Below are 26,934 nucleotides of genomic sequence, written 5' to 3'. Positions count from 1 at the left end.
CATATGAAAAAACCAGACGATATGGATAACCCAAGCCCAAGCACCCAAATCAAAAGACCAGAAGAGACACACCTAGAGCAGCTACTCAAAGAACTAAAGATGAACAATGAGACCCTAGTACGGGATATGAAGGAAATCAAGAAGACCCTAGAAGAGCATAAAGAAGACATTGCAAGACTAAATAAAAAAATGGATGATCTTATGGAAATTAAAGAAACTGTTGACCAAATTAAAAAGATTCTGGACACTCATAGTACAAGACTAGAGGAAGTTGAACAACGAATCAGTGACCTGGAAGATGACAGAATGGAAAATGAAAGCATAAAAGAAAGAATGGGGAAAAAAATTGAAAAACTCGAAATGGACCTCAGGGATATGATAGATAATATGAAGCGTCCGAATATAAGACTCATTGGTGTCCCAGAAGGGGAAGAAAAGGGTAAAGGTCTAGGAAGAGTATTCAAAGAAATTGTTGGGGAAAACTTCCCAAATCTTCTAAACAACATAAATACACAAATCATAAATGCTCAGCGAACTCCAAATAGAATAAATCCAAAAAAAACCCACTCCGAGACATATACTGATCACACTGTCAAACATAGAAGAGAAGGAGCAAGTTCTGAAAGCAGCAAGAGAAAAGCAATTCACCACATACAAAGGAAACAGCATAAGACTAAGTAGTGACTACTCAGCAGCCACCATGGAGGCGAGAAGGCAATGGCACGATATATTTAAAATTCTGAGAGAGAGGAATTTCCAGCCAAGAATACTTTATCCAGCAAAGCTCTCCTTCAAATTTGAGGGAGAGCTTAAATTTTTCACAGACAAAGAAATGCTGAGAGAATTTGCTAACAAGAGACCTGCCCTACTGGAGATACTAAAGGGAGCCCTACAGACAGAGAAACAAAGACAGGACAGAGAGACTTGGAGAAAGGTTCAGTACTAAAGAGATTCGGTATGGGTACAATAAAGGATATTAATAGAGAGAGGGAAAAATATGGCAAACATAATCCAAAGGATAAGATGGCCGATTCAAGAAATGCCTTCACGGTTTTAACGTTGAATGTAAATGGATTAAACTCCCCAATTAAAAGATATAGATTCGCAGAATGGATCAAAAAAAATGAACCATCAATATGTTGCATACAAGAGACTCATCTTAGACACAGGGACACAAAGAAATTGAAAGTGAAAGGATGGAAAAAAATATTTCATGCAAGCTACAGCCAAAAGAAAGCAGGTGTAGCAATATTAATCTCAGATAAAATAGACTTCAAATGCAGGGATGTTTTGAGAGACAAAGAAGGCCACTACATACTAATAAAAGGGGCAATTCAGCAAGAAGAAATAACAATCGTAAATGTCTATGCACCCAATCAAGGTGCCACAAAATACATGAGAGAAACATTGGCAAAACTAAAGGAAGCAATTGATGTTTCCACAATAATTGTGGGAGACTTCAACACATCACTCTCTCCTATAGATAGATCAACCAGACAGAAGACCAATAAGGAAACTGAAAACCTAAACAATCTGATAAATGAATTAGATTTAACAGACATCTACAGGACATTACATCCCAAATCACCAGGATACACATACTTTTCTAGTGCTCACGGAACTTTCTCCAGAATAGATCATATGCTGGGACATAAAACAAGCCTCAATAAATTTAAAAAGATTGAAATCATTCAAAGCACATTCTCTGACCACAATGGAATACAATTAGAAGTCAATAACCATCAGAGACTTAGAAAATTCACAAATACCTGGAGGTTAAACAACACACTCCTAAACAATCAGTGGGTTAAAGAAGAAATAGCAAGAGAAATTGCTAAATATATAGAGACGAATGAAAATGAGAACACAACATACCAAAACCTATGGGATGCAGCAAAAGCAGTGCTAAGGGGGAAATTTATAGCACTAAACGCATATATTAAAAAGGAAGAAAGAGCCAAAATCAAAGAACTAATGGATCAACTGAAGAAGCTAGAAAATGAACAGCAAACCAATCCTAAACCAAGTAGAAGAAAAGAAATAACAAGGATTAAAGCAGAAATAAATGACATAGAGAACAAAAAAACAATAGAAAGGATAAATATCACCAAAAGTTGGTTCTTTGAGAAGATCAACAAGATTGACAAGCCCCTAGCTAGACTGACAAAATCAAAAAGAGAGAAGACCCATATAAACAAAATAATGAATGAAAAAGGTGACATAACTGCAGATCCTGAAGAAATTAAAAAAATTATAAGAGGATATTATGAACAACTGTATGGCAACAAACTGGATAATGTAGAAGAAATGGACAATTTCCTGGAAACATATGAACAACCTAGACTGACCAGAGAAGAAATAGAAGACCTCAACCAACCCATCACAAGCAAAGAGATCCAATCAGTCATCAAAAATCTTCCCACAAATAAATGCCCAGGGCCAGATGGCTTCACAGGGGAATTCTACCAAACTTTCCAGAAAGAACTGACACCAATCTTACTCAAACTCTTTCAAAACATTGAAAAAAATGGAACACTACCTAACTCATTTTATGAAGCTAACATCAATCTAATACCAAAACCAGGCAAAGATGCTACAAAAAAGGAAAACTACCGGCCAATCTCCCTAATGAATATAGATGCAAAAATCCTCAACAAAATACTTGCAAATCGAATCCAAAGACACATTAAAAAAATCATACACCATGACCAAGTGGGGTTCATTCCAGGCATGCAAGGATGGTTCAACATCAGAAAAACAATCAATGTATTACAACACATTAAAAACTCGAAAGGGAAAAATCAATTGATCATCTCAATAGATGCTGAAAAAGCATTTGACAAAATCCAACATCCCTTTTTGATAAAAACACTTCAAAAGGTAGGAATTGAAGGAAACTTCCTCAACATGATAAAGAGCATATATGAAAAACCCACAGCCAGCATAGTACTCAATGGTGAGAGACTGAAAGCCTTCCCTCTAAGATCAGGAACAAGACAAGGATGCCCGCTGTCACCACTGTTATTCAACATTGTGCTGGAAGTGCTAGCCAGGGCAATCCGGCAAGACAAAGAAATAAAAGGCATCCAAATTGGAAAAGAAGAAGTAAAACTGTCATTGTTTGCAGATGATATGATCTTATATCTAGAAAACCCTGAGAAATCAACGATACACCTACTAGAGCTAATAAACAAATTTAGCAAAGTAGCGGGATACAAGATTAATGCACATAAGTCAGTAATGTTTCTATATGCTAGAAATGAACAAACTGAAGAGACACTCAAGAAAAAGATACCATTTTCAATAGCAACTAAAAAAATCAAGTACCTAGGAATCAACTTAACCAAAGATGTAAAAGACCTATACAAAGAAAACTACATAACTCTACTAAAAGAAATAGAAGGGGACCTTAAAAGATGGAAAAATATTCCATGTTCATGGATAGGAAGGCTAAATGTCATTAAGATGTCAATTCTACCCAAACTCATCTACAGATTCAATGCAATCCCAATCAAAATTCCAACAACCTACTTTGCAGACTTGGAAAAGCTAGTTATCAAATTTATTTGGAAAGGGAAGATGCCTCGAATTGCTAAAGACACTCTAAAAAAGAAAAACAAAGTGGGAGGACTTACACTCCCTGACTTTGAAGCTTATTATAAAGCCACAGTTGCCAAGACAGCATGGTACTGGCACAAAGATAGACATATAGATCAATGGAATCGAATTGAGAATTCAGAGATAGACCCTCAGATCTATGGCCGACTGATCTTTGATAAGGCCCCCAAAGTCACCGAACTGAGCCATAATGGTCTTTTCAACAAATGGGGCTGGGAGAGTTGGATATCCATATCCAAAAGAATGAAAGAGGACCCCTACCTCACCCCCTACACAAAAATTAACTCAAAATGGACCAAAGATCTCAATATAAAAGAAAGTACCATAAAACTCCTAGAAGATAATGTAGGAAAACATCTTCAAGACCTTGTATTAGGAGGCCACTTCCTAGACTTTACACCCAAAGCACAAGCAACAAAAGAGAAAATAGATAAATGGGAACTCCTCAAGCTTAGAAGTTTCTGCACCTCAAAGGAATTTCTCAAAAAGGTAAAGAGGCAGCCAACTCAATGGGAAAAAATTTTTGGAAACCATGTATCTGACAAAAGACTGATATCTTGCATATACAAAGAAATCCTACATCTCAATGACAATAGTACAGACAGCCCAATTATAAAATGGGCAAAAGATATGAAAAGACAGTTCTCTGAAGAGGAAATACAAATGACCAAGAAACACATGAAAAAATGTTCAGCTTCACTAGCTATTAGAGAGATGCAAATTAAGACCACAATGAGATACCATCTAACACCGGTTAGAATGGCTGCCATTAAACAAACAGGAAACTACAAATGCTGGAGGGGATGTGGAGAAATTGGAACTCTTATTCATTGTTGGTGGGACTGTATAATGGTTCAGCCACTCTGGAAGTCAGTCTGGCAGTTCCTTAGAAAACTAGATATAGAGCTACCATTCGATCCAGCGATTGCACTCCTCGGTATATACCCGGAAGATCGGAAAGCAGTGACACGAACAGATATCTGCACGCCAATGTTCATAGCAGCATTATTCACAATTGCCAAGAGATGGAAACAACCCAAATGTCCTTCAACAGATGAGTGGATAAATAAAATGTGGTATATACACACGATGGAATACTACGCGGCAGTAAGAAGGAACGATCTGGTGAAACATATGACAACATGGATGAACCTTGAAGACATAATGCTGAGCGAAATAAGCCAGGCACAAAAAGAGAAATATTATATGCTACCACTAATGTGAACTTTGAAAAATGTAAAACAAATGGTTTATAATGTAGAATGTAGGGGAACTAGCAGTAGAGAGCAATTAAGGAAGGGGGAACAATAATCCAGGAAGAACAGATAAGCTATTCAACGTTCTGGGGATGCCCAGAAATGACTATGGTCTGTTAATTTCTGATGGTTGTAGTAGAAACAAGTTCACTGAAATGTTGCTATATTATGTAACTTTCTTGGAGTAAAGTAGGAACATGTTGGAAGTTAAGCAGTTATCTTAGGTTAGTTGTCTTTTTCTTACTCCCTTGCTATGGTCTCTTTGAAATGCTCTTTTATTGTATGTTTGTTTTCTTTTTAACTTTTTTTTTCATACAGGTGATTTGAAAAAAGAAGGGAAAGTTAAAAAAAAAAAAAAAAAAGATGTAGTGCCCCCTTGAGGAGCCTGTGGAGAATGCAGGGGTATTCGCCTACCCCACCTCCATGGTTGCTAACATGACCACAGACATAGGGGACTGGTGGTTTGATGGGTTGAGCCCTCTACCATAAGTTTTACCCTTGGGAAGACGGTTGCTGCAAAGGAGAGGCTAAGCCTCCCTGTATTTGTGCCTAAGAGTCTCCTCCTGAATGCCTCTTTGTTGCTCAGATGTGGCCCTCTCTCTCTGGCTAAGCCAACTTGAAAGGTGAAATCACTGCCCTCCCCCCTACGTGGGATCAGACACCCAGGGAAGTGAATCTCCCTGGCAACGTGGAATATGACTCCCAGGGAGGAATGTAGACCTGGCACCGTGGGACGGAGAACATCTTCTTGACCAAAAGGGGGATGTGAAAGGAAATGAAATAAGCTTCAGTGGCAGAGAGATTCCAAAAGGAGCCGAGAGGTCACTCTGGTGGGCACTCTTATGCACACTTTAGACAACCCTTTTTAGGTTCTAAAGAATTGGGGAAGCTGGTGGTGGATACCTGAAACTATCAAACTACAACCCAGAACCCATGAATCTCGAAGACAGTTGTATAAAAATGTAGCTTATGAGGGGTGACAATGGGATTGGGAAAGCCATAAGGACCAAACACCACTTTGTCTAGTTTATGGATGGATGTGTAGAAAAGTAGGGGAGGGAAACAGACAGACAAAGGTACCCAGTGTTCTTTTTTACTTCAATTGCTCTTTTTCACTCTAATTATTATTCTTGTTATTTTTGTGTGTGTGCTAATGAAGGTGTCAGGGATTGATTTAGGTGATGAATGTACAACTATGTAATGGTACTGTAAACAATCGAAAGTACAATTTGTTTTGTATGACTGCGTGGTATGTGAATATATCTCAATAAAATGATGATTTAAAAAAAAAATAAAATAAAATAAAATAAAACATGGGACTGTATAACATAATATACCTTGTTGGGATGATGACTGGGGTTAATAGTAGAAATATTAGAATATTCTTTCATGAACTGTGACAAATGTACATCATGATTACAAGGTGTTAACAGTAGGGTGGTATGTGGGAAAAAATACACCTAATGCAAACAACAGACTATAGTTAACAGTAATATTTTAATATTCTTTCATTGGTTATAACAAAGGTACTACACCAATGCTAAGTGTCAATAATAAGGGGTCTTCGGGATATGGAGTAATGAAAATGTTCTAAAACTGATTGTGGTGATGAATATACAACTCTGAATATACTGTGAGCCATGGATTGTACACTTTGGATGGATTGCATGGTATGTGAATATATCTCTATAAAACTGCTTTTAAAAAAAGAGTCATGTACAGAATCAGTCAAAAGTCTATACATTTTAAAAAATTAGATGCCGGCACACACTGTAGAATTGTTCTTTGACATAGAATCTTATCTTTTTACATTTTGTTTTGTTTTGTTTTGTTTTTGTTTTTGTTTTTGTTTTACAACTGTGAGGGACCATCCTTAGGTATTATTTTATCCAACCTCATTTTCCCATATAGATTAAAGCAGTCAAGTTTGTAATATTAGAACAATTCTTTATTTTGTATCCTTTTGATATAGGATGTGAGCTGCAATGAAATTCAAACAATACCTTCTCAAATTGGTAATTTGGAGGCATTGAGAGACCTTAATGTAAGGAGAAATCACTTAGTACGTTTGCCTGAAGGTAAGAAGCTAAAATAATTTTATTATTGTTTGTCTTTTTATTTTAAAGATCTCTTACACTGATAGATAGAAGACAGAAATGTGTAAAAGTTATGGCCGATATTTGAGATGTACTGGCTTATTAAGAATTATGTGTTCCATTGTGAATTTTGAAAGTTCAGTTCTTCCCTAATGCGCTGATAACAATAGACCAGTGGTTTTATTTTTAGATTTTGTCAACTGATATAATCTATAAATTAGGTTGGGGATCACTAGAAAGTTCAGTAAACATTAGTATTGGGGTTAATATAGCGTGTTTTTGATAAGAGAATAATTTACTGTAATGAAAAGCATTCTCACATTAGCACAGACTTAAAAATGGACTTTGAGCTGAACTTAATAAACTTATCCTTTATTGGAAATGTTCAAATGGAGGCTAATGAGTAGAATGAATAATGAATCAGGTGAGAGACTACCCTAGGTGACCCATTATCTTAGGCAAACTATAAACTCTGGTATCTATATTTTAATAACAAAAATGGTTAAACAAATTACATATAATTTATCAGTCTTTCAAAAATACAGAATTCATCAAACAAAAGGCTGCAAAAGGTAGTGAAGTAGGGAGAACCGTTTTATTGTGTTCAGAATATATTTTCTTATATCTCTTTCTTTTATGGGAAATTTCCTATATAAATGTAGAGAACAGTGGACCCTATGTACCCATCACCTAGCTACAACAGTCACAGCTCATGGCAACTCTTGTTTCCTCTATATCCCCCCCACTTCCCTTCATCCTATCTTCTAGATTAATTTGAAACAAATTCCAGACATTCACCCATAGACATTTCAAAACATATATATCTAAAAGACAAGGAATCTTTAGAAAGTATTTTCATGGCAATGATTTTCTGTGTTGTACAAAACATGACTATAGTGTATAATAAATGTCAGATTAGCTTATGATGCTTTGCTTTAACTATGGAATCCAAATGTTTATACCAGTTTGATCCAGTATGATACTTAGTTCTACATACTAATGTAGCTTTGACATTTTGGATCCCCAAAATATGTTAGAAAGTGACTTTTCCAACCCTTTTTAAATACTCACCAATCACATCACCCAGAATCCTATGTATCTTTACTCTTACTAAGCTTTTGTGGTACCCTTCATAACCTTTTATTTTCAGGGCCTTACTCATTTCCTCCTTGATCGTCTTTCCACTATCTGGCAGTGTAAATGAAGGCCCTTAGCAGAACTAACCAAAATCATTTCACTGGACCTTATAACCCAAAATTCTCATCCAGAATTACCCCTCTACTCAGGACCTACCTATTGCAGTTGATCTTTAGAGGCTTACTCGTATAATAAATATTTATTAAATATGAAATCTGTTAAGGAAAACATTGGGATTGATTTGATAAAAGTTAAAATTGAAGGTTTTAGATGAAAATTGCAGTCTAATAATTTTGTCATCTAATTTATTTCTGTATTTTATTTTCATCGCATACTACCAAGAAAATTGTGTCACACAAATAGTTTCAAATGTTTTTTTAACAGCTTATTTTGTAATCTCAGCATAATCAGGTAAACAGAGATGGCAGGAGAAACTTTATTCCAACATCTACACAAAAACAAGTTAATGTGAAAGTTCATGTTAACTTATTGGTTGTCTTTAACATATTAGAATTTGATATTTAAAGTATTACATCTTTTCTTAAGTTGCCATTTTGATTTTAAGTTAATTTTGTTTTTATCAAATAGCATATTACGTCATTATTTTAAAAGTCAAATTGTGTTAAATAGCTTAAAATAAATACTTGCATTCTTCTGCCTCAACCCCCCCCCTCCATTTCCAGTGGCCACAAATATCTTCCTTTAACTCCTTTGACTCTTTCCACTTGTGTTACTGACATATTTCCAGATAAAATGCTTTTACAACAATGATGGATTTATCAACTTTGACACTTGTGTTAACTTCCTGTTATGGTAGATGAGGATTTAAATCACTTCCTTATATTATCACCACATCATACCTTTACTTCCCTCCTCCCATCTTCCCAGTATAATTTTACAACTTTTGGTCAGATTGCTGTTTATATATTAAACTAAATTATTATTGTTCCCTACAAATGCAAGTGATGTACTCTGATTTCATTTCTTTTCTCGTACATCTTTTGGTTTTGTTTTCTAGCATTAATAATTCCTCGTGTTTTTTTCATTTGCTTAGTACCTATGGCTAATTTCCTTGTGTACCTATGACTAATTTCTCCTGTTTTTTCCAGCAGTCTCTCAACAGTTTCCTTCTGAGTCAAACCAATCAGATTATCACTTCCATTTTTTTTTCCTGCTTATCACTCTCACTAAGCCCTTTTTCCTTCACTTCCAATCTGGATTGGTTGTTCTCGATGTTGCTACCTAGCTTTCTATCTGCTGTGTGGAGTACTCTGATTCCTAGATGCCTCCCTTTTTTTCTCTCTCTCCTTTTCTTTTTCTTTTTTTTTTTTTTTTCTTTTTGATGGGTCACATTTTCCAACAGTTTCTTGAGAATATGTCATGGGGGGAATTTTTTGAGACTTCTATTTAATAGGAATGTCTTTATTCTACCCTCAATCTTATTTAATAATTTGTTTGGCTGTAGATTCTAGATTGAAAATCATTTTCTCAGAATTTTTATGTCTTTTCTCCATTAGCTTTTAGCTTTCAATGTTGCAATTAAGAGTCCGGTGCCATTCCTGAGTCCAGTCCTTTGTTTGCAAACAATTTAGAGATTTTAGAATCTTTTCTTTTTTTTTCTACTGCTCTGAAATTTTGTGATGTCATGCCTTGATGTAATACATTTTAATTCAGTGTGCTGGATACTTACTGGACTCTTTTCCAACCAGAAATTTATATCTTTAATTCTAGGAAATGGTCTTATACCTCTCTGATAATTTCTTCTCTTATGGTTCCTCTGTTCTCTCTATCTGCAGTTTCTATTAATTGATGTTGCGCCTCTGATGGAGCGTATGATTTTTCTTCTTTCTCAAATTTGTTTTACCCTGAAGGGGAGATTTCTTTAAGTTCCAACCAGTTTGAATTTTTAATTTGTAAGCATATTTTTCACTTCTAAGAAGTCTTGTTATTTTGTGATTTTTAAAAAACATCCATTTCTTATTTTAGTGGTTCAATATCTTACATCACTGAGATTAGAGATATTAATTATAGTTTTTCTGTTTCTGGCATAGTATCTGTTTCTTCTGGGGTCTTTTTTTTCTGTTGATTTGTTCTGATCTTCATCTTACAGTTGGAAACTTTTCCAAATGTCTGTGGATCATATCCTGTCTGTATACAGCTGACTACAAGTTCTGAGTATACTAGAAAGGAATTGTATCATGGTAATTAATACAGCAAGCTGAATATTTGACTGGGGAAAACTCCATATCAGTATCTGAAGATTGTTTATATAGGACTGTATAGTTTCTCCAGAGAGAGATCCTCCATTCCTTCTATATTGTTGTATATTCCTAACTACTGGCATTCAAGGAGCTGAGGTTGGGGGAAGGGTGTGAAGTTGCTGAGGTTTCACCATGAAGTATGTAGACTTTCATTTAAATCCTCCTTTTTCATCTGGCAACTCATCACTACCTTCCATTTTGCCTGGAGTCCCTGAGTTCAGAGACTTTTTGAAAATTGTTATTATTATTAGAGAAGTTGTAGGTTTACAGAAAAAAAACATGCAGAAAATACAGAGTTCCAATTTATGACACCCCCCCCCCACAATTAATAATACCTTACATTAGTATGGTACATTTCTTACAATGATAAAAGAATATTACTGTAACTGTGCTATTAACTGTAGTCCATGGTTTGCATTAGGGTTCATTATTTATGTTATACAGTCCTGTAGTTTTTTTAATACCAGTGAGATCATACGATATTTGTTCCTTTGAGTTTATTTCACTGAATGTGATGGTTTCAAGGACCAGTCATGTTGTCACATGTATCAGAATTCCATTACTTTTCACAACTAAATAATATTCTCCATATGCTATATGTTGTTTATCAGTTCTGTAGTAATAAAGCTAGAATTCAAACCAATTTTTCCTAAAACTAAAATTTTATCAATGAGATTTTATCTGGCTCTCTGTTAACTAAAAGCCTAGGCTTTTCTCTAGTGCTCCATATTACTGTGACATGAAAGAATTATAAAACTCTATGGTAAAGCATAGTCTCAGAATTCAGGCCTGGGAGGGACTTTATTAAATAACTAAGCCAGCCTTCTCTTTTCAAAGGAGGAAATGTATGTGAAGTGACTTACCCAAAACTTGCTAAGAGAGAGGTCTGGATTAAAATCCAGATACTGACAAATTCACCCCCAAAATCCCATCTGTAGTTTCATGACCTACCCACTGAATCGTTTGCTCCTTTCAAATCTCCTTTTGTGTTAAGGTTTTGGTTATACAAAAACCCCTTCCGGTTAAATAGAAGAAATAATTCAAATATAGAGAGAAAACCAAACTTTGTTTCAGAATTTCAATGAATATTTTGAGTAGTTCATTTTCCAGCCTCTTAGACAGCTGGCAGACATTGCTAACCTGATCATCCATTTCAGAGCTTTAGAGACTTCCTAAGGAAAAGGACTACATGTGGGAAATCAATGAAAATAGGAATGAGAAGAGAAACGAAGTTAAAAATCAGTTGCTTTTTAATCTTGTCATTGGGGACTTTTGGGCTCCTAAACATTCTTTGAGTTCCTCCACATAAGATTTTAATGACAATCCAGCAAAAAAAAGTGGGGGACCCTATGAAAAGATACTGAGCAACTCAGTATGAATCCCCCTCCCCATTGCTCACTACAGTCCAACTGCCTGGCTTTCTCTTCTTCCAGTGTACCAGCAAGTCCTCCCTGGTTGAGGCCTTGGCTTTCTGCCAACCGGTGCTTCTCTTCCTTCTGGCCTTGGCTCCAATGTCATCTCTCAGAAAGGCTTTCCCTGACTGCTATCTAATGTTGCTCCCACCCCCACCTGACTCCACCATTCTAAATCACCACCCAATTTTATTTTCTTCATAGCATTTTAATCACTATTGCAAACTACATTATTAATTTGTTTACTTGCTTGTCATCTGTCTCCTTCAGCTGAAGTAAACTCCATGAGAGCAGAGACCTTGTCTGTCTCATTCAGTGGTATTCCCAATGCCTAGCACAGTGCCTGTCACAGTGGATGCATTCCATAAATATTTGTTGAATGAATGAATAAAGAAGGATGGTTTAACAATAGAAAATCATGCTTAAAAAGGAATTGATACATAATCCTTAAAGAAGCAGCATAGAGGACTTCTACACATTTTACAGAAACAGAGACCATATGTTATTAGTGGCTCCTCCTACCATCCACTTCTCATAAGGTCCCCCTAGCTACATAAGGGTCTCCCATATGGTACAAAGTTGCTGTAGAGGGCAGCTCTGGGTGGAGAAAACTTTTCCATTTACTTTCTTCTTCCTCCCTGCTATTTACATTCAGCTCTTTCCAAAAAAAAATCAAGTTAAAAATATGTGATGCAGCCACTAGAAAATATTTAGAAACACAGTGATTAGCAGAATAACAAAATTAGGAAAAAAGGCTCAAAAAAAGTACAAGGGCATATATGCCTGCGAGTGACTTCTCTGATAGGCCAAATGAATGGATATTATGAGTCACCTAAAACCTAAAATGAAATTCATTGCCATCTAGGAAGGGTTGAATATTTATGAGGACATATAGTAAGTTCAGAAATGGTGGAATATATGTATGGAAAGATACATAGGAGCAGAATTAAGTGGTAACTTCAGAAATACTGTTGTCCATTGCAATTGCTTAAATTAAGAGGAATGCTTAAATTAAGAGGAATGAAGAGTATGAGCTCCTAAAGGGGGAGGCATCTGGGATAATTTTTAAATAGAGTAGATCAAAGATGACTTAGGAGGTTGGGCAATGGGATCATGATTTTTTTTTTTTTTTTTCTCGATTCCACAAGTATTTATTGGAGATAAGTGATGGGCAAGACACTGAACCCAATATACATGGAATTTATAGACTAGAAAGAAAAATATCATAATTGTACAAATTGTATAATATAAAGATTGATAGGGAAAATGCCTTAAGATATAAAAATCAAGTCTTCATTTAAAAGTCCCTAATTATTTTACCAGATTGTGTATTTGAATGAGGATATTGATGTTAAAACACCAGAATGTCAGTAAGAGCTACACTGGATCAGCTTATGGGAGCAGTTTTACTCAAGATAAAAGATAACGTTCACCCCTTTTCATGTTTAACCTCTCTTAAACATGAAAAATAATTAAGACCATATTGTATCTTTGTAGATACTGGAAAACTTTGTCCCTATTTGGAAAAAATATTAACTCTCCTTTAAAATATTTAAACCCTTTTTTGGTCACCATATTTTATATATTGTTTTAAAAATGTTTTCAGAAATCAGAATCTGTTACATTTGAGTAAGTATCTTCTGAAGATACTTCGCATTGTAACTAAATACATTTGTTAAAAATTATGGGGTTGGATACCTGAAACTATCAAACTACAACCCAGAACCCATGAATCTCGAAGACAGATGTATAAAAATGTAGCTTATGAGGGGTGACAATGGGACTGGGAAAGCCATAAGGACCACACTCCACTTTGTCTAGTTTATGGATGGATGAGTAGAAAAATAGGGGAAGGAAACAAACAGACAAAGGTACCCAGTGTTCTTTTTTACTTCAATTGCTCTTTTTCACTCTAATTATTATTCTTGTTATTTTTGTGTGTGTGCTAATGAAGGTGTCAGGGATTGATTTAGGTGATGAATGTACAACTATGTAATGGTACTGTAAACAATCGAAAGTACGATTTGTTTTGTATGACTGCGTGGTATGTGAATATATCTCAATAAAATGATTTAAAAAAAAAAAATTATGGGGTTCCTTTGGTCCTAACTAGACACACATGATACATTTGGTTAGAGGAGGAAGTGGAGGAGGAGGAGGTGGTGGAAGAGGAGAACAGTCATTCTTCTGTGTAAACCATCCTACAACTTTGCTTCTGAAAGCTAGTAGGAATAATGTTACAGATGCAGTTGCATTTTGCAGTCTTTTTAGTGAGAGATAACGAAAGGCATCTGAGCCCTGGGGACCTTGTGGGGAACAATAAATAGTACAGAGGGTGGCAGTGTGTACAATGAAAATCAGGAAGACTCTGAACAAAATAGTGCATTGACTAAATTTCAGTCGTAGTTTGCATTACTGAAAAGCTGTACAAGTTTCAGCATGATCAATATACAGGATTTTTCTTTTGTTGATCACTTTATAGCCACTTAGAAATAATTTTATCAGGTTAGAAAAGTAAAACATTTATTTTGCTATAGAATATTTGAAAATAAAGAAAAGTATAAAGAGGAAGATTAAAGACACCCATAATCTCATTACCCTGCTATAGCTACATATCTGTTTGGACTAATTTTTCTCACAAGTGACAGAAATCTGATCTGAATCAGCATAAGCTCAGAAAAAATGAATTTCTTTAAAGATAACATGATGTTTTATGAAAACAGAAGCAAAATCTACAGGATCTCAGCAACAGATGAAACCGGAGATTCAAATGCAAATTAGGTCTTTAGCATCCATTCTTCCATAGATGGCTTCAGCCTGTGTATCTCCTGCAATTGGACTACTAATTGATTCACATGCCTGGAAACATCTTGTACTCCATGGTGTCAGTCATAAGAAAAAGAATGGGGTCCTCAAATCCAAAAATGCCACATACTGGGGATTGGATTGTGTTGGATTTAAAATGCATACACTTGGAATAGTTGGCTGTGTCCAGACAATGTCATTAGGTACAAACTTGGAGATGCCGATAGTAACCTCATAGTTAGGGGAGACTTTAGACACAGGTTGCTAGGGGGAAAACCCCATAGGAGTTTACAGCAAACACTCTTAACATCTTGGAGTACAGTCCCTTATGCTTCAACACAAGTTTTTTTAATGCAGGTTAACTCTTAAGTGATCTATTACAAAGGGAAATAATATAGTCCTGTTTGTTTATACCCCCAAATTTCCCAACACATTAATTAAAGAGATCAGGAATACGTTTTTTAAATCAAAGGCATAGCAATATAGGGAGAACCTATAAAAAGAGCTGAAAATAATACAGAACTGCCTTCCTTTAGAAGTACTGACTTGCTTAGAGGCGTCAAAAAAATGCTGTACTTTCAATGATGTTAAGATGTCTGGAGAAACTAAAAGGGCTAATGAAGAAACTTGTAAAGGTGTATCCCTCTGTTTAAAAAAAGATGTCTTTCAGGATTTTCATTTTTAAGGAACCCCCCCCCATGTTTTTATAATGCATTTTTTGAATCTGCAAATTTTATTGAAACATATTCACATACCATATATTCCGTCCAAAGTATATACTCAAGTGTCTCACATTATTACCACTTGGTTGTACAATGATCATCACATTCAATTTTAAACCATTTTCATTGCTCCAAAAAGAAAAATATCAGATAAATACAAAAAAGAAAACCCCAAACAACCCATATCCCTTATACCCCCATATTATTGACCCCTAGTATTGGTGTGGTACACCTGTTACTTTGATGAAAGAATATTAAGGTATTACTGTTAACTATAGTCCATAGCTTACAATAGGTCATTTTTCCCATATACCACTCTATTATTAACTCTTTGTAGTTCATGCAAGAACTTGTTTGTATTTGTAGTGTTAATCAGTGAGATATATAACTCTAAACAACCCCTTTCAACCAGATTCACCTACAATACAGCAATGTTACTTATAATCCCAATAATGAGCTACCATCACCTCTATTCATTTCTAAACATTTAAATTCAGCCTCATTAAAAATTCTGTACATATTAGGTAACCGCTCCCCCTTCTCTAGCTTCTGTCTCTAGGTACCCTATATTCTACATTTTAAGACTCTAAGTTTACATGTCCTAGTTAGTTCATGTTAGGGAAATCAAACAATATCTGTCCTTTTGTGTCTGGCTTATTTCACTCAGCATTATGTCCTTAAGGTTCATCCATGTTGTCACGTTTCAGGACCTCATTCCTTCTTACTGCTGCATAATATTCCATTGTATGTATAGACCACATTTTATTTATCTACTTGTTGATGGACTCTTGGATTGTTTCCATTTTTGGCAATTGTGAATAATGCCACTAAGAATATCAGTGTGCAAATATCTGTTGGTGTCCCTGCTTTCAGATCTTCTGGGTATATACTGAATAGCAGAATTGTCAGATTAAAGGGCAACTCAATATATAGTCTTCTGAGGAACCACCAAACTCTCTTCTACAGCAGCTGTATCATTTTACATTCTCTCCAGCAGTGATTAAGTGTTCCTTTTTCTCCACATCCTCTCCAACACTTGTAGTTTCCTGTTTGTTTAATAGTGGCCATTCTTATAGGTGTGAGATTATATCTCGTGCTTTTCATTTACATTTCTCTAATTGCTCATGAAGAGGAACATCTTTTCATGTGCTTTTTAGCCGTTTGTATTTCCTCTTTGGAGAAATGTCTATTCATGTCTTTTGCTCATTTCATAGTTGGGTTGTTTGTCCTTTTATTGTTGAGTTGTAGGATTTCTGAATATATAATGGCTATCAAACCCTTATCAAATATATGGTTACCAAATATTTTCTCCCATTGAGTTGGCTGCCTTTTCACCCTTTTCATAAACATCTTTAAAGCACAAAAGTGTTCAGTCTTGAGGAGTTCCATTTATCTATTTTTTTCTTTTGTTGCTTGTGCTCTGGGTATAAGGCCAAAGAAACTACTTCCTATCACTCAGTGTTCCGGTTTGCCAAAGCTGCCAAAAATGGAATATGCCAGAAATGGATCAGCTTTTACAATAGGGGTTTATTAGTTCCCAAATTTACAGTTCTAAGGCCATAAAAGTGTTCAAACTAAGGCATCAACAAGAGTATACCTTCACTGAAGAAAGGCCAATGGTATCCAGAACACCTCTGTCTGCTGGGAAGGCACGTGGCTGGTATCTACTGGTCCTTTGCTCCCCAGTTGCGTTGCTTTCTGCTTCAGACTCCAGTGGCTTTCTCTCTGTAAGCGTCTGTGTATCCACTCTTGGGTTTTCTGAGGCAAACTTTTTTTTTTTTAATAATTCAATTTTATTGAGATATATTCACATACCATGCAGTCATACAAAGCGCACAATCAGTTCACAGTACCACCATATGGTTGTGCGTCTATCACCAAAATTAATTTTTGAACATTTTCATTACGACACACACAAAAGTAATAAGAATAAAACTTAAAGTGAAAAAGAACAATTAAAGTAAAAAAGAACATTGGGTGCTTTTTTTTTTCGCCCCCGTTTTTCTACTCGTCCATCCATACACTGAACAAAGGGGAGTGTGATCCACATGGCTTTCCCAATCACATTGTCACCCCTCGTAAGCTACATTTTTATACAACCGTCTTCAAGATTCAAGGGTTCTGAGTTGTAGTTTGATAGTTTCAGGTATTTACTGCTAGCTATTCCAATTCATTAGAACCTAAAAAGGGTTATCTATATTGTGCGTAAGAGTGCCCACCAGAGTGACCTCTCGGCTCCTTTTGGAATCTCTCAGCCCCTGAAACTTATTTCATTTCATTTCACATCCCTGTTTTGGTCAAGAAGATGTTCTCCATCTCACAATGCTGGGTCCAGATTCCTCCCCGGGAGTTATATTCCATGTTGCCGAGGCAAACTTTTATCTCTTGGCTTCCCTTGGCTGTGTGGGTTCTGGCTGTTTCTGTGAGTCCTTGCTTAGCATCTCCTGGGGTATTTCTGACTGCGTCTCCAAACATGCGTGTCTGTGTTGGCTCTGAACTCTTCAGAATGTCTCTGCCTTAATCCTCTCATAGAGGACACCAGTAAAGATGATTAAGACCCACCTTGAATGGGCAGGGTCACATCACCATAGAAACAATCTAATCAAAAGATCCCACCCACAATAAGTCTGCCCCCACAAGATTGGAATAAAAGAACATGTCTTTTTTGGGGTATATGATAGATTCAGACCAGCACACTAAGTCTTGAAGATGTTTCCCTGTATTTTCTTCGGGGAGTTTAATGGCACTGGCTTTTATATTTAGGACTTTGGTTTGCTTTGAGTTAATTTTTGTATAAGGTGTAAGGTAGGGGTCCTCATTCATTCTTTCAGCTATGGATATCCAGTTCCCCCAGCCCCATTTGTTAAAGAGATTACTCTGACCCTGTTCAGTGGATTTGGGGGCCTTGTCAAAAATGAATTAACCATAGATCTGAGGGTCTTATTTCTGAAGTCTCAATTAGATTCCATTGATCAATATATCTGTGTGCCAGAACCATGCTATTTTGACCACTGTGATTTCATAATAAGCTTTGAAGTCAGGAAGTGTACGTCCTTCCACATCGTTCTTTTTCAGGATGTTTTCAGCTATTTGAGACCCATTTCCCTTCCTGACAAATTAGATAACTCACTTTTCCAATTCTACAAAGTAGGTTGTTGGAATTTTTACTTTTGTTGCGTAGAATCTATAAATCAATTTGGGTAGAATTGACATCTTAATAACATTTTTTACCTTGCAATTTTATTGAGATATAGCCATATACCATGTAGTCATCCAAAGTGTACAGTCGGTTGTTTACAGTGTCATCATATAGTTGTCCATTCATCAGCACAATTTTTGAACTTTTTCATTACTCCAAAAAATGATAACAAAAATAAAAATAAGAATAAAAATAAAAGTAAAAGTAAAAAAGAACACCCAAAACAACCCATCCTCCACCACCACCTCCATTATTCATTTACTTTTTTGCCTCCATTTTTCTGCCCTTCTGTTCATATACTGATTAAAGGGAGTGTGAGCCACAAGATTTTCTGCAATCACATGGTCACACCATATAAGCTATATAGTTATACCCTCGTCTTCAAGAATCAAGACTAGTGGGTTGCAGTTCAACAGTTCCAGGTATTTCCTTCTAGCTATTTAATAAACTAAAAACTAAAAAGGAATATCTATATAATGCACAAGAATAACCTTCAGAATGACCTCTTGACTCCATTTGAAATCTCTCAGCCCCTGAAACTTTACTTAGTTTCATTTCCCTTTCCCTTTTTGGTCAAGAAGGCTTTCTTAATCCTGCGATGCCAGGTCCAGACTCATTCCCATGAGTCATGTCACACATTGCCAGATTTACACCCTTGGGAGTCATGTCCCACAGAGGGGGTAGGGCAGTGCATGTACCTGCCAGTTTATCTTAGGGAGAGAGGCTACATCTGAGCACCAAAAGAGGTTCTCTGGGGGATGACTCTTAGGCACAATTATAAGTATGCTTAGCCTCTCCTTTGCAGTTTGTTACTGCAAAACTTCATAAGGGCAAGCCCCAAGTATGAGGGCTCAGCCTACTAAATTAGTAGTCCCCAATGTTTGTGAGAATATCATTAATTCCCCAGGTTGGTAAATTTAATATTTCCACATTTTCCCCCAGCCCCTCAAGGGGGCTTTTCAAATACTTTTTTATCCTTTGCCCAAATTATTCTGGGATGTATCAAGACTTCACACTAACCTGTATGACCAAACCAGATCCCACTCCCTATTCAAGTTTCCATGTAATTATGGTGTTTGAATAATCTGACCATACAACTTAAATTATATAGTGTGCTATAGAAAATAAAGATTTTTCACCAAATAAACATCTCTACTTTCAGTCTCACACAGATGATGATTTAAAACACAGTCAGTATCCTCCTCTACCCTTTAGTCTGATTTACCTTAGTTATGATCAAGTCCATTTCGTTCAGATCTCTGATTGAAGTCTGATCTCTTTTTCAGCTTCTTTAATATTTGCTGTATGGGGTAATTTTGACATTCATAGCTACCGAACTCTAGCTCTGAGTCTCAGGTGTCACACAGATACCTGAAGTTCCAGGGACCAACCAGGTTATACGCAAGAGCTCAGCATCTCAGAATCTAGAAATAACTGTTAAAACACAGGAATAGCAGTAACAGCTCTAAGAGCTTACAGTCTAGGGACCATTACAGTAAGCCTTCCTTTGATAACCTGTGCTCTCAGATTCAGTTCTCAGAGTTTGCACATTATAGTTAGTCTACATTAGTGAGACGTTATGTTTGTCTTTTCATTTCTGGCTTATTTTATGCAACCTACTGTTCTCAAAGTTCATTTACATAGTTGCAGGCCTCACAATTTCATTTCTTCTTGCAGCCACTTGGTATTCCATTATATATATACACCATAGTTCATCATGCCTTTCATCAGTTGATGTACCCTTAGGCCACCTCCATCCATTGCGAATTGTGAATACTGCCACCATAAATGCCAGTGTGCAAATGTCTGTCTGTGTCCCTGCTCTCAGTTCTTCCAAGTATATCCCCAGTAATGGGATTGCAGGACCATATGGCAGTCCCATACCTAGCTTCCTCTGGAACCACCATACTGCCCTCCAGATGGGCTGTACCATTCTACTTCCCCACCAGCAGTGATTAGGTACATCTCTCTTTCCACATATTCTCCAGCACTTTATCCCTCTGTTTATTTTTAAACATCCAATCCTTAGTAAACAGTCAGTGGTTCCTGGTGTAATCATGTAGTTATGCATAACCACAATCTATATGTAGACATTTCCATTTCTTCCACAATAAAAGAGGAAGAGGAGAAAAAAGAGAAAAGAAAAAAATAATTAAAAAATGTCGAGTAAAAAAATAAAAGAAAAAATAAAGATTAAATACATTGAACAAATTTCAGACAGTACCACCACCACCAAGAGTCCCATACTTCTTCCTTATATTACCCTCTTATGGACATTTAGCTTTGGTATATTGCCTTTGTTACAATTAGTGGAAGCATACTACAGTGTTACTGTTAACTATAGACTCTAGTTTGCATAGATTGTATTTTTTCTCCAATACCATCCCATTCTCAACACCTTGCAAAATTGACATTCATTTGTTCTCCCTCATGTAAAAACATTCTTATATTTGCACATTTAATCACCATCATTAATCACTCTAGGTTTCACTAAGTTACATAGTCCCAGTCTTTATCTTCTGTCTTTCCTTCTGGTGTCCTACATGCCCCTAACCTTCCTTTTTCAACTGTACTCACAGTCATCTTTGTTCAGTGTACTTACAGTTTTGTGCTACCATCATAGAGTCATGCTATCTATTTCTGGATCTATACAATCAATCTTGTTGAACACTATATACTTCCTCAGCATCAAATGCTGATCTCTGCCCTCTTTCTATCTCCTGATAACCTGTGTTCTCAACTTTAACTCTCAAAATTTGCTCATTAATGTTACTTCATATTAGTGAGACCATAAGTATTTGTCCTTTTGTTTTGGCTCATTTCACTCAACATAACGTCCTCAAGTTTCATCCATGTTATTATATGCTTCATGACTTCATTCCGTCTTAACAGCTGCATATTATTCCATCTTATGTATATACCACAGTTTATTTATCCACTTGTCCGTTGATGGACATTTGGGCCGTTTCCGTCTCTTGGCAATAGTGAATAATGCTGCTGTAAACATTGGTGTGCAAATGTCCATTCACGTCCTTACCTTCAGTTCCTCCGAATATATATCTGGTAATGGGATTGCTGAATCATAAGGCAAGTCTATCTTTAGCTTCCTGAGGAACTGCCACACCACCTTCCAGAGTGGTTGCACCATTCTAAATTCCCACCTACAGTGAATAAGTGTGCCTCTTTTCCACATCCTTTCCAGCACTTGTAATTTTCTGGTTTTTTTTTTTTTTTTTGATTATGGCGTTCATGAAGTTGAGCATCTTTTCATATGTTTTTGAGCCATTTGTATTTCCTGTTTGGAAAAGTGTCTGTCCATGCCTTTTGCCCATTTTTAAATTGGGTTGTTTCCTTTTGGTTGTTGAATTGTAGGATCTCTTTATATATTCTGGATATTAAACCCTCATCTGATATGATTTCCAAACATTGTCTCCAATTGCATAGCCTGCTTTTTTACTTTTCTGGCAAAGTGCTTTGATGCACAAAATTGTTCAGTTTTGAGGAGATCCTATTTATCTATTTCTTCTTATTATTTGTTCATGCTTTGAGTGTAAGGTCTAGGGAACTACCTCCTTTCACAAGATCTTTAAGATATTTCCCTACATTTCCTTCTAAAAGTTTTATGATCTTAGCTCTAATTTTTAGGTCTTTGATCCATTTCGAGTTAATTTTTGTATAAGACACCTTAATAACATTTACCCTTCCTATCCATGAACATGTAACGTCTTTCCACCTATTTATGTCGTCTTTTGTATCTTTTAGCAATGTTTTGTAGTTTTCTGTACACAAATCCTTTACATCCTTAGTTAAGTGTATTCCTAGATAGTTGATTCTTTTAGTTGCTATTATAAATGGAATTTTTTTCTTAATTGCCTCCCTCATCAGCTAATTACTAGTGTATAGAAACAGTACTGATTTTTACACATTTATCTTGTATCCCACTACTTTGCAGAATTTATCAGCTTTGTTCTCAGGATTTTCTGTATGCAGATCATGTCATTTGACTTGGATGTCTTTTTTTTTTCTTTTTCTTGCCTAATTGCTCTAGCTAGAACTTCTACCACAATGTTGAATAACAGTGGTTGACAGTGGGCATTTTTCTCTTGGTCCTGATCTTAGGGGGAAGGCTTTCAGTCTCTCAGTGATGAGTGTGATGTTGGCTGTGGGTTTTTCAATATATTCTCTTTATCGTAGTGAGGAAATTTTCCTTCGTTTCCTACCTTTTGAAGTGTTTTGTTCAAAAAAAGGGTGCTGAATTTTGTCAAATGCCTTTTCTGTGTCAGTCAAGATGATCATGTGATTTTTCCCTTTCGCTGTGTTAATGTGTTGTATTACATTAATTATTTTTCTTGTGTTTAATGACCCTTAAATGCCTGGAATAAACTCTACTTGGTCATAGAATTATATACTATATAATTGGATTATATACCATTGGATTTGATTTGCAAGTATTTTGTTCAGAATTTTTGCATCTATATTCATTAGAGAGATTGGTCTGCAGTTTTCCTTTTTTTAAGTATCTTTTTCAGGTTTTGTTATTAGAATAATGTTTGCTGCACAGAATGAATTAGATAGTGCTCTCTTTTTTTCAATATTTTGGATGAGTTTGAGCAGGAAAGATGTTAGTTAATTTTGAAATATTTGGTAAAATTCCCCTGTGACGTCATCTGGCCCTGGACTTGGCTTTGTAGGGGGCTTTTTGATGACTGATTGAATCTCTTTATGTGTGATTGGTTTGTTGAGGTCTTCTATTTCTTCTCAAATCAGTATAGGTTGTTCATGTGTTTCTAGAAAATTGTCCATGTCATCTAAGTTATCCAATTTGTTGTCATACAGTTGTTTATAGTATCCTTTTATGATTTTTTTTTCTTCAGGGTCCATGGTAATGACCAGCCCCACCTCATTTCTGATTTTATTTATTGGCATCTTCTCTCTTTTGGACTTTGTCAGCCTAGCTAAGTGTTTGTCAATCTTGTTGATCTTCTCAAAGAACCAACCTTTGTTTTATTGATTCTCTCTATTGTTTTTTGGTTCTCCATTTCATTTATTTATGCTTTAATCTTTGTAATTTTTTTTTTCTATTGCTTTAGAGTTAGTTTACTGCTCTTTCTCTAGTTTCTTTAGTTGTTCAGTTAGGTCTTTGATTTTAGCTCTTTTTTCCTTTTTAATGTAAGCATTTAGAGCTATAAATTTCCCGCTCAGCGCTGCCTTCACTGCATCCCATAGATTTTGATAGGCTGTATTCTTGTTTTCATTTGTCTCGAGATATTTACTGATTTCTCTTTCAATTTCCTCTTTGAACACTGATTAAGAGTGTGTCATTTAACTTCCATATATTTGTGAAAGTTCCAGTTCTTCAGTGGTTATTGATTTCCAGCTTCATTTCATTATGAGCAGAGAAAATACTTTGAATAATTTTAATCTTTTAAAAATTATTAAGACCTGTCTTGTGACCCAACATATGATCCATATGGAGACTGTTCCATGAGCACTTGAGAATAATGTATACCTGGTGTTTTGGGGTGCATAAATCTATCTATGTTAGGTCTAATTTATTTATCATATTATTTAGGTTCCCTATTTCCTTATTCATCCTCTGTCTAGTTGTTCTAGCTAATGAAGAGATTGGTGAGTTGAAGTCTCCCAGTATTAATGTAGAAACATCTATTACTCCCTTCAGTTTTGCCAATGTTTGTCTCATGTACTTTGGAGCAACTTGATTGGGTGCATAAACATTTATGATTGTTATTTTTTTTTCTTGGTGAATTACCCCTTTTATTAAATATAGTGTCTTTTCTTGTCTCTTATGACATTTTTGCATTCAAAGTCTATTTGGTCTGAAATTATCACTACCCCAGCTTTCTTTTGGTTATTACTTGCTTAGAATATCTTTTTCCTTCCTTTTGCTTTCACCCTATTTATATCTTTGTATATAAGGTAGACTCTTATAAACTGCATATAGATGGATCAAAGTTTTTAGTCCATTCTGCCAATCTGTGTCTTTTGATTGGGGAGTTTAATCCATTAACATTCAAAGTAATTACTGTAAAGGCAGTTCTTGATTGAACCATCTTATCCTTTGGTTTTTATTTATCATATCTATTTTTTTTCTCTCTCTTGTTTTATCCTTTAAATTACCCTTTTTAATATTCTTCAATTCTGTAACCTCCTCGGGACCTCTGTCTCCTCTCTTTTTTTCTTCGGCCAGAAGAACTCCTTTTAGTATGTCTTGTAGGGAAGGTCTCTTGTTAACAAATTTTGTCAGCATTTGTTCATCTTTGAAAATTTTAAACTCTCCCTCACTTTTTTTTTTTTACTATTTTTAATTGAAATATATTCACATACCACACAATCATCCAAAGTGTAAAACAGTTGTTCACAGTATCATCATATAGTTGTGCATTCATCACCACGATCAATTTTTGAACATTTTCATTACTCCAAAAAATATAAATAAGAATAAAAATAAAAGTGAAAAGACACTCAAAATGTCCCATGCCCCTCCTCCCCCATATTAGTCATATTAGCTTCTGTTAATCTGAATATTTTAAACTCTTCCTTACTTTTAGAGGATAGCTTTGCTGGATAAAGAATTCTTGGTTGGCAATAAAGAATTCTTGGCTGGCAATAGTTTCTCTTTCAGAATCTCAAATATATCATACCATGCCTTCTCACGTCCATGGTGCCTGATGAATAGTCAGCGGTTAGTCTTATGTGTCTTCCCTTGTATTTGGTGACTTGCTTTCTTTTGCTGCTTTCAGAACTTTCTCCTCTTCAGCATTTGACAGTGTGATTAGTATGTGTCTTGGAGTGCATCTATTTGGATGTATTCTATTTGGAGTTTGTTGAGCTTCTTTGATTTGCATATTTATGTCTTTTATAAGGGTTGGGAAGTTTTTCCCAATAATCTCCTCAAATAATCTTCAAAGCCCCTTACTTTTCTCTACTTCTTCTGTTACACCAGTGATTCTTGTATTTTGTATTGTCAGTCATTTCCTTGAAATCCAATTCAAATTTTTCCATATTTTTCTCCATTTGTTCTTTTGTGTATTCGAAAAATGTGCAGTCTCTTGTTCACTCTGTCCTCCAGTTCGCTTATTCTTTCTTCTGCCTCTTCAAATCTGCTGTGAGCGTCTCTAGTATATTTTCAATTTGATCTACAGTATCTTTCATTTCCAAAATATATGCTATTTTTAAATTTATTCTTTAAAATTCTTCTTTATGCTCTTCTAGTGTCTTCTTGATATCCTTTATCTCTTTCGCCACCTCATTGAAGTTATTTTGGAGATTTGTTTGAAATCTTTGATTAGTTTTTCCGAATTCTGTGTCTCTTCTAGGTTTTTATTTTGATCGTTTAGTTTGGCCATATCTTCTTGGTCTTCATGTGCTTTGTGATTTTTCGCTGTTTTCTTTGCATCTGATTATCTCGATAATATTATTTTGAAAGTTGACTTCCCTTGCTCATCTAAGATTTTGTTGTTGCTTGAGTTTGCATTGACTATCTTCTCTGGTACTTAGTTTGTTGTTAATTCCCAACCAAAACAGGGCTGAGGCCTTACGCAGGGGGTGCAACCCTTTTCAGATGTCTGTTAGAGTCTCTGCAGAAAAGCAGCTAGCCTGATTGCACTTTCCCAGTCATCTAGCAGATGTCCCTCTTGGGCCACCTCTTCATTACCACCCCATCTCTCCCTGACTGCCTGTTGGGTGGGGACCAGACCAGGCAAAAACCCAGCCAAGGCCATAAGCCTCCATGTGTGCTGGAATCTGCCTGCTCTGGGGGTGGGGATGGGTGCTGTGCATCTCGGTCAAAACCCCGCTTGAGGGCACAGTGGTCTGGTGATTCCCAGACTCCTGTGTGGAAAGACCTCAGGCTGTAGGACTGAGAGGTTCAAATTCCCCAGCCAGCAGCTGACCCAGGAGAGCACTGCTTTCTGCCGGCCAGCAAGACCCACGGGCCTCAGGTATGGGTTAAGTGTGCCTGGCATTGCAGTGCAGCTCCCTCCCTTGCCCTCACCCTCTCCTTTTTGCTCATATACTCAGTGAGTGTCCTGGACCTCTGTGGAGAACGGATGGAGGCAGCAAGATCCAGAGTGTTTCTTTCGTAGGCCAGTTAGATTGGCACTGCTGTGCGTTCTTGTCTCCTCCCAAGGAGAGGGCTTCCCATTCTCCCCTAGAACCAGGCACCGCAGCAGGGTCTCTGTGTGTGGATAAAATGAGTCTCCTGGGTCCTGGGTTTCTGTGCAGGAACTACAGGATGCAGGACTGAGAGAGTTAACTCCCCCAGCTGGCAGCCAAGGTAGTGGTGTGCCGCTCATCAGCTGCCTGATACGGCCAGCATACAGCAGTAGGCCTCGGGTGGTTGCTATTGAACACACTCACCCCCAAACTTCCCGGGCTTCCTCGGCTTTTTCATCCAGGTCTTCCCTAT

General features: G+C 36.3%; 1 protein-coding gene across 1 annotated transcript in view; it reads left to right on the top strand.

The window, feature by feature from the left end:
• LRCH3 (leucine rich repeats and calponin homology domain containing 3) overlaps window positions 1-26,934 on the top strand; it is a 209,431-nt gene that overhangs the window by 97,973 nt on the left and 84,524 nt on the right. Inside the window, 2 exon segments of the mRNA XM_037837445.1 lie at window positions 6,847-6,952; window positions 12,725-12,733. Coding sequence (XP_037693373.1) covers window positions 6,847-6,952; window positions 12,725-12,733 — 115 coding nt within the window.

Source organism: Choloepus didactylus, chromosome 1, assembly GCF_015220235.1.
Source record: "Choloepus didactylus isolate mChoDid1 chromosome 1, mChoDid1.pri, whole genome shotgun sequence".
Taxonomy (NCBI): Eukaryota; Metazoa; Chordata; class Mammalia; order Pilosa; family Megalonychidae; genus Choloepus; species Choloepus didactylus.
Note: the sequence above shows the minus strand (reverse complement) of the source record. Positions and strands in the feature narration are given on the sequence as shown.